Consider the following 12,949-nt stretch of genomic DNA (forward strand, 5'->3'; position numbering starts at 1 on the left):
CATGAGTAACAAATGCCGATGATAAAATTACAGTTATCAAGTCGTTTGAATGTCCTATCATGATTTGGATATTAATTCAGAAGAACCAAATTTTAAACGAATTTTAGTATAACGAATTTGAATGGATCAACCAGAAACAGAACGTAAACTTGGACTCGAATTGATTGTTCTAAGCATAGAGTGCTTTGACTTAGTACTGTTTAAAGGAAGCTAGTACACGCGTCGTTATTGTGGTACCGCAACGGGTTCCTGTTTTCGCTCCAAAAGCCTAATCGTAATGATAAACGTTGATTGTATTTGCTGACATTGTTGAACGATCGTTTTCCGCTGTGTTTACTGAAGGTTCAATTTCATGCATGATATACATTCTCTCTGCCTGCTCAGCCTCGACTTCTATTAGTTTAAATTGCACAACGTTAATTCCAGACAAACGCTTGCAAAAGAAAACGTCAATGTTGGCGTCTGTAATTTTCACTCGAAAACTTCACCTGCAGGGCTGACGCAGCAAGAAGCGTAGTAGAGGGTTTATTCAAAATTGAGATTGCAGCTCGGTCTTGCCGGATTGGTCACTTCGGATGTATGCCCGGGCATGCATGATTAAGGAAAGTTAAAGGCAGACGAGCCGAGCGTTAGCCACGTCATACCGACCTTATGCGATGTTGCTCAGTGAAATGAGGCTACACTAACCAACTTCACCACAATACTGCTCTAACAACCAAGCAAAACTGTTTTAACTTTGTAAGTTAATTTCAGGCAATGTTGGTTCTGAAGAACACGAGATTTGAATTACTAAAGCAGAAATTCTCTTTCGAATGTGAATATAAAAATTATGAATAATTTTCTAAAATGAATTCAATTTCCTATTTCACAGAGAGAAGTAACAGTATTGTGAGCGAGCATCAGGAGGGTGCTTATAATGAAATAGAGCTGCAGCAAAAGGGTTATCGATAAAGTTACGTCACGCGGAGCCAGCGTAGAGTACAACGTCGGCGACGAGGCCAGGGCCGCAACGGAGAGTCAAGAAGCAATTTATCAAAAAGCTGTAGCGCCGAAGGAGAAGAAGACACGCGTCCCGGCAAGTTTATTTTCTCTCTAATAACGCAAAAAGCCACAAGAAAGTGTCAGAGGAGCTCATTACACAAATGGCGAAAGTGCATGGCAGCTGGAACATACAGACACACACACCCAAGGGTTAGTATCACCGTTTATAAGCGAGTTTAAAAGCATTGAGCCTATATAGTGGCTTCGTTTCGTGCGCCACAGGGATTCTCATTTTCAAACTCCCGCTGCAGCCTCTCTCGCACTTTCCAACTTTGCCACCGCCACACCGCTATACTGCCGCTGTTGCTGATGTAATTTCTCCTAGAAGCGTGTGTGTGTGTGTGTGTGTGTGTGTGAGAGAGAGAGAGAGAGAGAGAGAGAGAGAGAGAGAGAGAGAGAGACAAAGTATGCAGCGCCTGCTGCGGTAATGCCATTACACACTTTCCTCTATTACAAGCCATCTGGGTACGATAAAATCCAGGCTTTATTTAGAGCGGGGCGTCCGAAAAAGAGAGGAAAAAAGAGCGCTGGGACAGTTTCGGATTCGCCGGGAACGCTCGAAATTAGGCCAGATAGCAGACAATGTGTTCAGCGTTCTTTAAAGTCCTTTATTTCGCTCGCCCCCTGTCTCGCCCCTTTGGCAATTTAAATAAATTAATGCTCTCGCCTATACCGAGCGCGCGAGAGAACGCCGCAGAAATAATCTTAATTAACTTTCTCATTAATCTGTTTTTATCTTTTGCCTCTATCTCTTTCTCTCGACTCTTACCCGTACATGCCATCGAGACACTTTAAGTTTTTTATTTAATTACAAGCCTGCACTGCTGGCTTACATCCCCTGGTAGAAACGATCAGCATATCGTACCCATAATATGCCAAATTTTATGGGCCGTGGCCATAATATTTCGATCGATATGGCAGTAAACCCTGTTACCTGGCGACATATTATAGGTATAATATGCTGATCATATGGTCTATGCAGAATATTATTTTTATTAATCTTTCTTTATTATATTGTGATCTTATTTTACAAAAAATGCAATATTTTTACAAATAGCAATATTTTGCACTCTGCTTGAGAATATGAACTAATGAAAAATAATAATAAATATTTTATAAATAATTCTTTTGGTATAATTATTCAGTCTCGAAGATAAAATATAAGAAATTGATGTTTTAAGCTGTCCACCTCTTGACGTTGCTTAGGACATCACTGAGAGATGAAATCAGATCCTCTGGCTTAGTCGCAAATGAATTTTTACTCCTTACTCTAGTTAGTATAGCTGCAAAAATGTTATTATTTAAACAATGCACATAAACGCAAAAATTTAGGTATTGGAGTCAAACTTACCATCCATAAGATTGCAGAGTACCGTAAACTTAATTTTTTTTTTGTTTTGTCAGTAGTCACTCTGACCGCAGTAAACTTTAAAGCTAAATCCTTTGTTAATATTCTTTTTAACATTTTGACCATTGATCTAGTTATGCTTTAATTTTTATCCATAGAAGCTAAGAGCTCCTTGTACTGCAACAAATAGTTAATTGTTATATATAAAATTGTTCATTTTTAAATTATAATTCATGCATAACATGTCAACTTACAATATCACTTCTAAGGAAGGTGTTCGATTGTAACTTTTCATCAAATTCAAGGAACTCATCCATCGTTTCAAGAGGTAATTTGAGATTATATTTTTTATCAAAACTCACTTCAGTATTACTGTTTGTAATCTTCTTATCAATTAGAAAATTTGTGATGTCATCGAGTCTTTGTGTCGTATGAATAGCAGTAGCTTTTAATTCTTCTTGTGCGGACCTTATTTCATCCATATTAATCTTGAGTTGCATCATACCTGCTATGACAGCTGTTTCGAAATCTAAAGTACCGTATAGAATTTATAAATAATATTCATTATGAGTGTAGTTATAAAAATAATTCAATTACTCACCTGAATTACATTTGATATTATTCATATCCAAAATAGGAACATCTAAAAATTGACTTATTTCCTTACTAATATCTAAAGGATCTTCTTTTTTTGATTGTTTACTAACTTTTTCTTTTGGGCCAGACATATCTGCAATTAAATCCTCTAATTGATCGTTAAAAAAATCAGAATTTGGGCTACGTGGAGGAGAACTTTGAGATGTTCCTGGTTCTATGTAACCAAAAAATATTATTGCATAGAATGAATATTTGATAAGTAATTTTATAATAATCTTATTCAGGTATACCTGTAGAATCATTTGGATTATGACTTGAAATATTCCCAGGTTCACTGTCAGATTGTATTTCTGTGTCATTGGTTTCTAATGTCTTATTGTTCGTTTCTTTTTCTTCTGCTGGCGATGAAAACTTAGACATCATCTTCTGTGACTCACTTAGCAGCTTTGCTCGCTTGACACCATTCATAACTTCTTTTTGCATCTCAGTAGCACTTTCTTCGGAATCAAGCGACCACACGTGCTCTTGTACTGCAAGATCATCTATCTTTCTCAAAGCTTCAGTGTAATCCTCTAAACAAAATTGAATAAATATTTACTTTTGGAATGCAACATGAAATAAGAAACTAAATAATTTGTGAATATACTCACTAGCTTCACCCTTTATTGCAACAGAATATGTAGGCCAATCATCTGGTGCATCCGCATTTATTTTAATTAAATTATTAAGTAGAGTGAGACTCTCTCCTTCGTACAGAGGTCGCATATACTTTGTTACACATCTATTGTTTTCGAACGCCAACCATTTGCTGGGTACAATGTCAATACTCTCTACCTTACGCTTTGGTCCTCTATGAATAAATTGAACCAAACTGAATTTCTTCAGTTTTTTTGTTTTTATTTTAATTTCTCCTTCACTTTCACTGTCTGTCATGCTGCAAACCAAAAATTCAAAGTAAAAAAATTGATTTTGGAGGTTATGCATACACACAATGTTGGACTAGAAACTATGTGTAATAAATAACGAAAATTTGTAATCCACAATAATTACATGTAATTGTAGTGTTGAATAATACAAATAAACGTATTCCACTAAGAACTTTAGAAAAAACACGCGAGAATTCCAAAATCAACAATAACTTTTTTCCAAAGACTTCAAAAGATTTCAAATTATGCGTGGTTAGGTTAGGTTTGAGGTTACAAATGGAATATTTGTCGCGGCGTTTAAACAGACTGAGTGATTTGATAACTAGACAACTATTACTTAAACAGATAAAATAAAAAAATATGCATAATTTACATACCTTATTAAGAATATATTGTAGAATAGAGAGTTTTGAAAGGCACGGTTAGTGCAGTAGAGGGACAACACACAAGTTGACTGGTTCTATTGATGAAAAGTTTGTTTGTAGTTTCACAAATTTTTGCTCAACATTCTCCAAAGGAATAACTGAAGTGATATGGCTTATTCGGCTTACTTGCCATATATTTAATGTACTGGAATCACATGGATGATGGAAAAGTGATTCCTTCTTCAAATATTTTTTAACTTCTATGGAAACTACGTCTTCTGTGCAGTTAAATTGACAAATTTCAGCTACACTTTTATCTCTAAGTAAAACAGTGTTATTTGGATGTGCGGAAGATAGTATCATTCCCTTATATTTGATTTTGAAAACTTTCTTTTTCTTATATCCGAGAACTTCCAGTTGAGGTGGAACACTTACTACTTTTTTAGCAAAAGTTTGCTTCTCTTGTAATCTTCGACAATACTGCGCAAGCAAGTGTTTTGGTGATCTTAATGTAGCACTAATACTTCCCAAGTATGACTCAAATGCAAAAGCACTAAGCTCGCTCAAAGAACACCTTGTATTTTCAACATCATCAGGAAGGTGAATAAGGTTGTGCACATTAAGTGAAACAAATGTTGATCCATATAAAGTTGAAGCATCTTTTACAAACTTTCTTAAATAGTTTCTTGCATCAACAATATGGAGATTCTTATTTTCAGTAGACAATAATCGACATGCTACTGTCAATAACATGAAGTGGTTATACAAATCTTCGGAAAGTAATTTCTTGAGAACAACTGGAGCAGCATATAATAAAAAAAATTTGAACTCAACAGCCTTGAACTTGGCGAAGTGGTCACTTGATCTCATTTTTCGAGGAAATTCAAGAGGAATATCTCCATTAATCATAGTTGTTCTACGAGTCAGTTCAGTTTTTAGCGATGAGCTCAATCGAACTTTACGTGTTGAAGAAGATAACAAATACTCGAGTAATCTTTTTGTACATCCAAGGTACAACAAATGCATTGGGTCGAGTATAAATTGTGAAATAAGATTTAAAGTTGGTTGAACTGCACACAAAGGAGAAACATCATTGTGATGATCTGGATCAGTAAATGTTCTGAAGTCTTCTTCTGTTCTTTTCTCTGCATCAATATTTAAAAATACTGTAACACTGTCCATTCTCTGTCCCAAGCCGTTGCAGCGTTCACATCCATGAAAAGCCATATGACTTACAGAGCCCTTAATAAATGATCTGGCTGGCGAATCACAAGAAAAAAATTTAACCTTGAGGCTGAATAATACACTGATTATAATCAAGCCATTCATTAATAAGTCATTTAACTCGCGTACAAATTTTGATAAATATTCTGTAACATATTTTGGTTTACCATTCCCAGAATATACGGCTGCAATAAAAGGTTCATACAGATCTAATTTTGTATACACCTTGCATAAAATAGGCCAAATGGTTGCTGCGCTAGATTTGAACGGTGACATGCCATCAATATTTATCATTATTTCTAAATCATTAGTTTCATGTAGTCTGACATCTATTTGCTTTATCAACTGATCTCTAATTCCAAAGTATATGAATTCTCCATCGGAACCATTACAAACTTTCATAGGTTCTACCTTATCTAAGTTCACTTCACATTTAAGTAGTGTTTTTGTGCACTTAGGTAGGGATGGTAGAAGCCGTCTTCTTAAAATTTTAAGGATTTCGTCCACATACTTATGTGGTCTGTTGTTAGAGACTACCCAAGTTTGGAGATCTGCAATTTCATCCAATTCTTCTAAATAACCAGTCGATTGTTTATCATCACAAGTATCACAACTATCACAACTATCATCACTATCACAACATTCACTAAAACTGTCATAACTTTTATTAACACTGTTGTACGTACCCCAATCAGATTTGAGGTTATAGTAATCCACACCAGAACAGTCGGTTAGATTTTCATTCAAATTACTTTCTATTGATGATTCTGCTGACTCTCTTCAAATATTTTGGTCGTCACTTAACTGTTGAACTGCTTCATCTAACTTTTGCTGTTTTATTCTGTTGTTGTAAATATCTTTTCGGTTACGCTTCATTTTTCACTCCACGTATATTTGCAAATTCACATTACATATAACTGATAAACTTTCTTTAATTATTATTTGTACAACACGTAAGTACAGTAAATATACGTTATTTCTCGAATGAAATAAACTCAGCAGATTACCTCAGCAGCTCGAACCTCTAACGGTTCTACAACACGCAATTGTATTGTATGTGTTGTGTACTATAAGGTATGTACATGTATACGTATGGATACGTGTACTCTGCGCGCGCAGCCGACGCGATACTTATAGGAGCTTGCTCCAAAATGTGATTTGGATTGCGTGACCTTGACTGTGGTAAATAGCTTTTGCCAATAAGTTAATAATTTTACCTTAGTAACATAAATGTAAAGTTTATTTGAAGGTTATGGTTCAATTAACCCAATAGAGTGTACGAAATATTATCGCCTGATTATGGGTACGATATGGCGACTGGATGGCCACGAAATATGCCGAACAGTTGGTTTCGCGCCCATAAGTTATGGCGTATTTTCTACCAGGGTCGTTAGAGCGTATTATCCAACTTTTTCAAGAAACTAATGCAGCTTTATGCAGTTATCGTACGAGGAAGTTGGGTACAGTTTCGTCGGAAATTCCGTGAACAAAGAAGTGTTAGAGACTCAATACGATATGCTGTATTCAATTACACCCTGTGGTGAAATAAGTCACTCGCTTGAACGCATCCACGCTCCGTATACTCAATTAACAATCCAATAAGTCGGCAAACAGAATCACAGGGCCGCATACGAGAGCGTTTCCAATTTGATCAAAGTCACGAATTTTCCCCCGTGATTTCATCGCAGGTCACAAAGTTTTGGCTCACTTCTTGAGTTCCAGGTCACGAAGCGGAGGCGCCTTGCGCCGCAACCCTCTCGCCCTCGGCGCATCCCAGAATCAAAGGATAACGACGCCCTGGAACAGAGAGGGGAGGAGAGCGAGAGAGTCCGAGATAAAGGGAAGCCTGAGAGCAGTAACCCCGTCCGACGCCGTTTCATTTCATGTGCGACTGCACACATTTTTAATTACCCATACAGTCGGCGCCTTGCTCATCTACATTTTCCTCGGCCGCCGCTGCTGCCGACGCCGTGCCTTGATGATGTACGAGGTTAAAGAGGATTATCCCCGTAGCGGGCGAAAAATATTCCCCGGAAACTCACATCACAAGCAGTAATTAACGCCCGGGCCTACGACCGGTTTCTCCCTTTATTGTTTACACGATCCCCAAACTCATTTATACGATTTTTTCCGCGTATAATCTACAAATGAGTTCCCTTCCCCCCTCCCTCTCCTCTCTTTATGTACAGCCGACTGTCTCATTGTTATAACGAGGCCAGCCCTCAGCCGGGCTTTTAACGTGAATTTCATTAGAGCGCGACCGCGCGGTCAAATTAAACGCAACTTCAACCGCGTTTGTTTTGGATAAAAAGTGAATCCCGGTCTGGCGTTTTAATTTCAAAGGTATATAGCGGGCGGCATTAACGTTTATATGAACACTTTGAGTGGTGGGAGGGAGTGGTGCTGCAGCTGGCTTTTTGAGCGTTTAAATTGAGGTTCTCAATGGAAGACGATAAGTTTTCAAAGGGCGTGACGCGACTTAGTTCCGAGCACGGAGCTCTACCGGTTAATAGGACGTTTCCGCCTGAATGAGCAGGCTTTTATAATGCTAAAACTGAAAAATGCTGGCGTATATTCTTTATCGACGAAAATTTAAACTTCGGTCAATAAGGATTGAACGAATTTCAGCTACGAGTATAGTACGTCAAAAAGCCGTATAAGCGGCTGAATTAACGACGAGGCACGGTCAATAGTTTTCACGCATACGAACCGATGCTCTTGAAATAGGATGATGTATAGTTGAAGCGCGATGCAGACAATTGGGATAACGCCTGACATTGCCGTTCCGTTATCAAACTCGGTTAATGAACTCTATCGTTGTGGAACCTGTCAATAAAGCGCATTAACGTTCGGACGCGTAGCAGCATAGTAGGCCTGGAGAGTCAGCAGCAGAGAGCAAATAATGCGGTTTGACCGGATGAGATACTAGAGCCCCCCCCCCCTCTCTCTCTCTTGGCTCGTCTGTGTCGGTCGTCTAGCGGAGGCAGTACAATCCTAGCTACGCTCTCTAGTCGACAAATAAATCATTGAAACTGCTTGATCGAACTAACTGCATCCTTTGAAGGTGGAAATGCATGCGTCCATACGATTTACCTCTAGTCTACACATGAGGAGTTTGCAAATCTAGGCTAAATAAAGTTTGCCGATGCAGTACTGCAAACAGACTGGAATTTCGTTCGGGGATTGACGTGTTTTCTCACTCATGGTTAGATAGGAAGCTAACTATTTCTTTGTGCCTGTGCATGCGTTGAGATAGTTTGATTTCGATATACATGTATTGTATAAGAATATCATATGCATTTTTAATGATAATAATTAAAAAACTAAGTAGTACAAAACGAACGTTCAAAACTATTACGTATCGCGCACCGTAGTCCGGGATAGGAGCATATTCCCGAATCGGCGATATATTTTAAAACGCAGTGGCATAGAACGAACATTTCGCGAACGCGAAACATCGAGAGCCGAGGCGAAAAACGACGTAGAAGAAAACAGGGGGCGAAAGAATGCCGGTGAACTAAAGGAAGCACACGACTCTTCGGAAGCCGAAGAAAGTACGCAGCTTCGAGAGTTCCAAGCCGTTTGATCTTTGCTCAGCTCCTGAGCTAGCGGTTCTGCTTTTCTATTTGTACACATCTCTTGCTTCTTGCGCGCATTTCTTCATCTCCATTCGCTGCGAGCGTTTGCAGCTACGCCCTCACACATACGCGCGCTCTCGATTCTAGTTTATACACGACTTCGCGAATCGATCATTTTTCTCCTGAATAAAAATGAATGATGGAAAAATCGCGTATCCGTCTCGTAAAATGCAACGAAGCGTTATACAACCGCATCGCGTAATCAGGAGCGAGAGAGAGAGAGAGAGAGAGAGAGAGAGAGAGAGAGAGAGAGAGAGAGAGAAGCTCCACAACGCAATGCACTTCAGCTGACCAAAGACGTAATACCATCGCACGATCTGAAACTTATAAACAAGTGTGCGTTAACTAGCAATAATCTCTCCAGCCGCCAAACGCGTTATCGGCAACAACGAGAATACACAGAGATAAAAAAAAACAAAATTGAACGCACAGGCAACAAACAGGCAGATACGCGTCGGAAGTTTATCTGGCGCATGCTTTCGCACTACTCTTTGCGCGCACCGGGAGGATGCAGAGGGTGTCTGGTCCCGGCTTTTGTGCCCTTTGTTCTCGGGACGTATCGCGCGTTACCGCGTGTATACGCGCGTGTACGCGGTATCGGAGCGTGCTTGCACAGTTAGAAGAGTGACGGATGTCGGTGCCACAGTCGCTGCGAATACGCCGGATAGAATAGGTAGCACACGGCGCTGTAATAGCTGCAAAAAAACGTGTTCGGTCGGTGGAAAACAATTATCGTCGTGTTAGAACTCTCGGCTATCTCTCTTGCTTACACAGGAGTGCGGATAGAGGCTTCAGCGATCCGCTGATATGGACAATGGAATTGCTTTTCTAATTCACGGGGTAATACCGCTACGCGTATACGCGACGCACATACACTGCGCTACTGTCATTTTCTTAAAACGTTCCGCAGCTGCGAAATCGATCGTTGCAGAGAGGCACATACGCTCAGTTCGCACGTGTCGCCGTGGATCAGGTCGTTACTTTGATTGGATGCTTCCATCGCATTGTCGGGTCGGGATGGAGAACGATGCACCTACAGAGCGAGGTTTTTTTTTGCATGGTCGGTCCAGTTTTTGTTTGAAGAGCCAACAGATTAGTGGATTGCGTATGGCTGGCTCCCTATCGTCGAGATATGATAAGAACAAACTGCGTATCGATTCGTTTGCATCAAATTTCAAAGGTGGAGCTTCGAGTAGCCGTTTCGTTATGTGTTGGATTGTATATAACATATTCTCCGTGCTCTCAGACGCACAGGTGCTGAAGGTCTGCGAATCGGAGCGAATATTTTGCAAATCGTATTCACTCGCAATCTGATCGTAATGAGATTTATCTGCTGCTGTGCTCTGCGCTACACCTGCGAGCGTGCATCATGTTATTACGAGTGGATCGAATCGAGTATTCGCAAGCTCTAAAGCCACTCAAAAAGTTCCCTTCGATTTCGGAAAATACGTGGAGAGGACGCGAGGTAGGTACAGCGTGCATCGTATCGATCCACTACAAAACATGGCGAGGTAATGAATGCCTCTGTATGCGCGCGGTTTCAATCCGTTCATGATCTATCTCCTTCAACAGTTGCTACTCACAATGACGCATCGATTCGCGCGAAATTCATTGAACATAAATAATGCGAAGCTCTGCTACATAGCTGCACAACAGATTCCGGCCAAATCCTCTCGAACGCTTGTCGAAATGCCCGATCGAATAATAATACCACAGCACGCACCGGAAGTTTCGTCGGCGACACGACTGTTCGTCGTTACGCGAGGGTATTGTTGTTGAATTTCAACAATTCGCTCCGCAGAAACGCGGCAACACAAGAGCGGCCCAATACGCGTGTACGGAGTTCGCTGTAGCTACAGCTTGACTCTCCGGTGAGCCCGTCAAGTTGAATCCCAGATACCCTCGCACTATCGACTTTGCGGCTCATCAAGATGAATATTCACGGCTACGGCAGCGAACCCATTATTCCTGTGCGAGACTATAGCGCAGGCAGAAGTGAGAGCGAGGGAACAGTTCAACTGCGCCCACACACTCCACACGCGATTTCCTCCGGCTTTGTGGGAGTTTCATGTGCGTGCGGTGACTGCACGCGCGTGTGATATTCAATAGGCACTCGTCGAGAGGGCGAATTGGATTACATCGCGGGAACGTGGCGCGGCTCCACTCGCGGCAATAAAAGAAAAACTGGGACACACGCGCGGGTATCATACAAACCAGGGAATTAATCGAGCTGATGCAGTAGTAGGCTCTGTCAGTCGTACGTTAATTCCGCTCTGTATAATTAATAAGCGCGTGTCCGGCTGGTAGGATTTTATGGGATTTTAGATGATCGCCCCGGCTTCAGCTTGGCTCGCCGCGCGCGCTTCCCTTCGGCTTTTTGTTTCTCTTCCCCTCGCGCGCTCGCCACGCGGCGACATGAATTATGCAGAGCCGGGCGCTGTTGAGAAAAAAATTAGGATTAAAAAATGTTATGCTTTCGCGGGGGGGCATTTGCATATTTCAGCGAGTGCTTCGTTTTGCTCGACTAGACAGTTGCCAGTGAATTTGCGACCAGGAATTGACAGAGAATTGGTTATATAGCTGTCCATTTGAATTTGCTCGTTTCGATCTGTTTGGCTTATTGTAGAATGCAAGGTGTGAAAGTGTTCATAAATGCACTATCAGAATCCGAAATGTAAAGGCAAAGATAAGCTTATTTTCTTTCGAGTTCATATTCCTTGTTACGTAATAGCATTTCCAAATCTGTGCACTGTATTGCTAGCTTAACAATGGCGCGAATTATCAAAGATTAGTGTCACGGTCTGAAATGTTCTAAGAGGTTGTGTAATTCGGTATACAATAGTTGACCGAGCTATAATCTCAGGGTGTCGTGAGGTTGCGTATGTTGCGTAGCACTTCTAGCTTAAGCTGGGATTTTGAGGATAATGCGGTAATCTCATATCATGCATGCCTGCATACGCTGCAGCATGAGCTTAAATAATAAGTAAACTTGTTTGGGTTCTTTTAACGCAGTTGTATCCTCACTTTTTAATTATACCGCCTTATGTGTCGATGTAAGACTTGAATCTTTGTACCTATTATAGGTTTATCAGTTTTTGAATCTTATTCTAAATCGTATGTAATAGAATGTTTTCACTGAGAAAAGACGTCAAGAATTCCTCAACATATATTGCTAACCTGTATTAAAAGGGTGTACCCATCGTAATTTTGTCGCAATACAAAGACAGGTGAAGCGATATTCAAATAAGACTTTCATCGCTCGAGGTGTCCGCGAACGCCGTGGCCGGATAACGTCTTCTCGCCGCCGGGGATTTCGAGGATAAATCTGGAAATCTCATCTTCTACTAGTAAGTATATGAGAAGTTAGAGAAGCAAGTGGGCACGATCTTGCGGCTCTACGTGAAGAAAGAACGAACAGCAAAGTGGCCCAGTGTATGGGTGTAAAAAACACAGTTGGGGAAGAGAAAGGAAAATTCTCATTTAAATAAAGAGGGCGCGTCAAATGCAGATGCACGAAGAGAGAGAGAGAGAGAGAGAGAGAGAGAGAGAGAGAGAGAGAGGAGAGAGAGAAGGTCTGATGGTTTGGGGATAGAATCGTCTTGGGAGAGGTAGCGAGAATCAAAAGCACGTATGTTCTTTCAGCCAGAGTTTTGAATGAAACATCTGGTATCGTGTTGTGCGTTGCAAACGTAATGTTTTTCATAGTATAAAAAGATGAATATATACTCGCTAATAAGAGGTGCGAGTACGCGCACCATGGGATCGCAGTTTTCATTTGGAGCTCAAGATAGAAGAACAAAATCACATGAT

At 40.6% G+C, this 12,949-nt stretch overlaps 2 protein-coding genes across 17 annotated transcripts in view; both read right to left on the reverse strand.

The window, feature by feature from the left end:
* The window catches only part of LOC100118775 (neurobeachin), a 316,568-nt gene that overhangs the window by 130,567 nt on the left and 173,052 nt on the right, over positions 1–12,949 (reverse strand). The gene's annotated exons all lie outside the window — the stretch shown is intronic.
* Positions 1,401–6,032, reverse strand: LOC103316575. 2 transcript variants are annotated; one of them, XM_016988204.3, is made up of 8 exons: positions 4,464–6,027; positions 4,290–4,372; positions 3,637–3,920; positions 3,277–3,558; positions 2,991–3,200; positions 2,644–2,918; positions 2,393–2,566; positions 1,401–2,324 (listed from the first exon to the last, which is right to left on the reverse strand). In XM_016988204.3, exons 1-7 carry the CDS (start codon positions 5,901–5,903, stop codon positions 2,531–2,533), a joined length of 2,610 nt encoding a protein of 869 aa, XP_016843693.2. In that variant the 5' UTR covers positions 5,904–6,027; the 3' UTR covers positions 1,401–2,324; positions 2,393–2,530. The 2 variants fall into 2 exon arrangements, with proteins under 2 accessions (XP_016843693.2, XP_031781589.1); XM_031925729.1 differs by lacking the exons at positions 1,401–2,324; positions 2,393–2,566 and having other exon boundaries at positions 2,803–2,918; positions 2,991–3,032; positions 3,097–3,200; positions 4,464–6,032.

This window comes from Nasonia vitripennis, assembly GCF_009193385.2.
Source record: "Nasonia vitripennis strain AsymCx chromosome 3 unlocalized genomic scaffold, Nvit_psr_1.1 chr3_random0004, whole genome shotgun sequence".
Taxonomy (NCBI): Eukaryota; Metazoa; Arthropoda; class Insecta; order Hymenoptera; family Pteromalidae; genus Nasonia; species Nasonia vitripennis.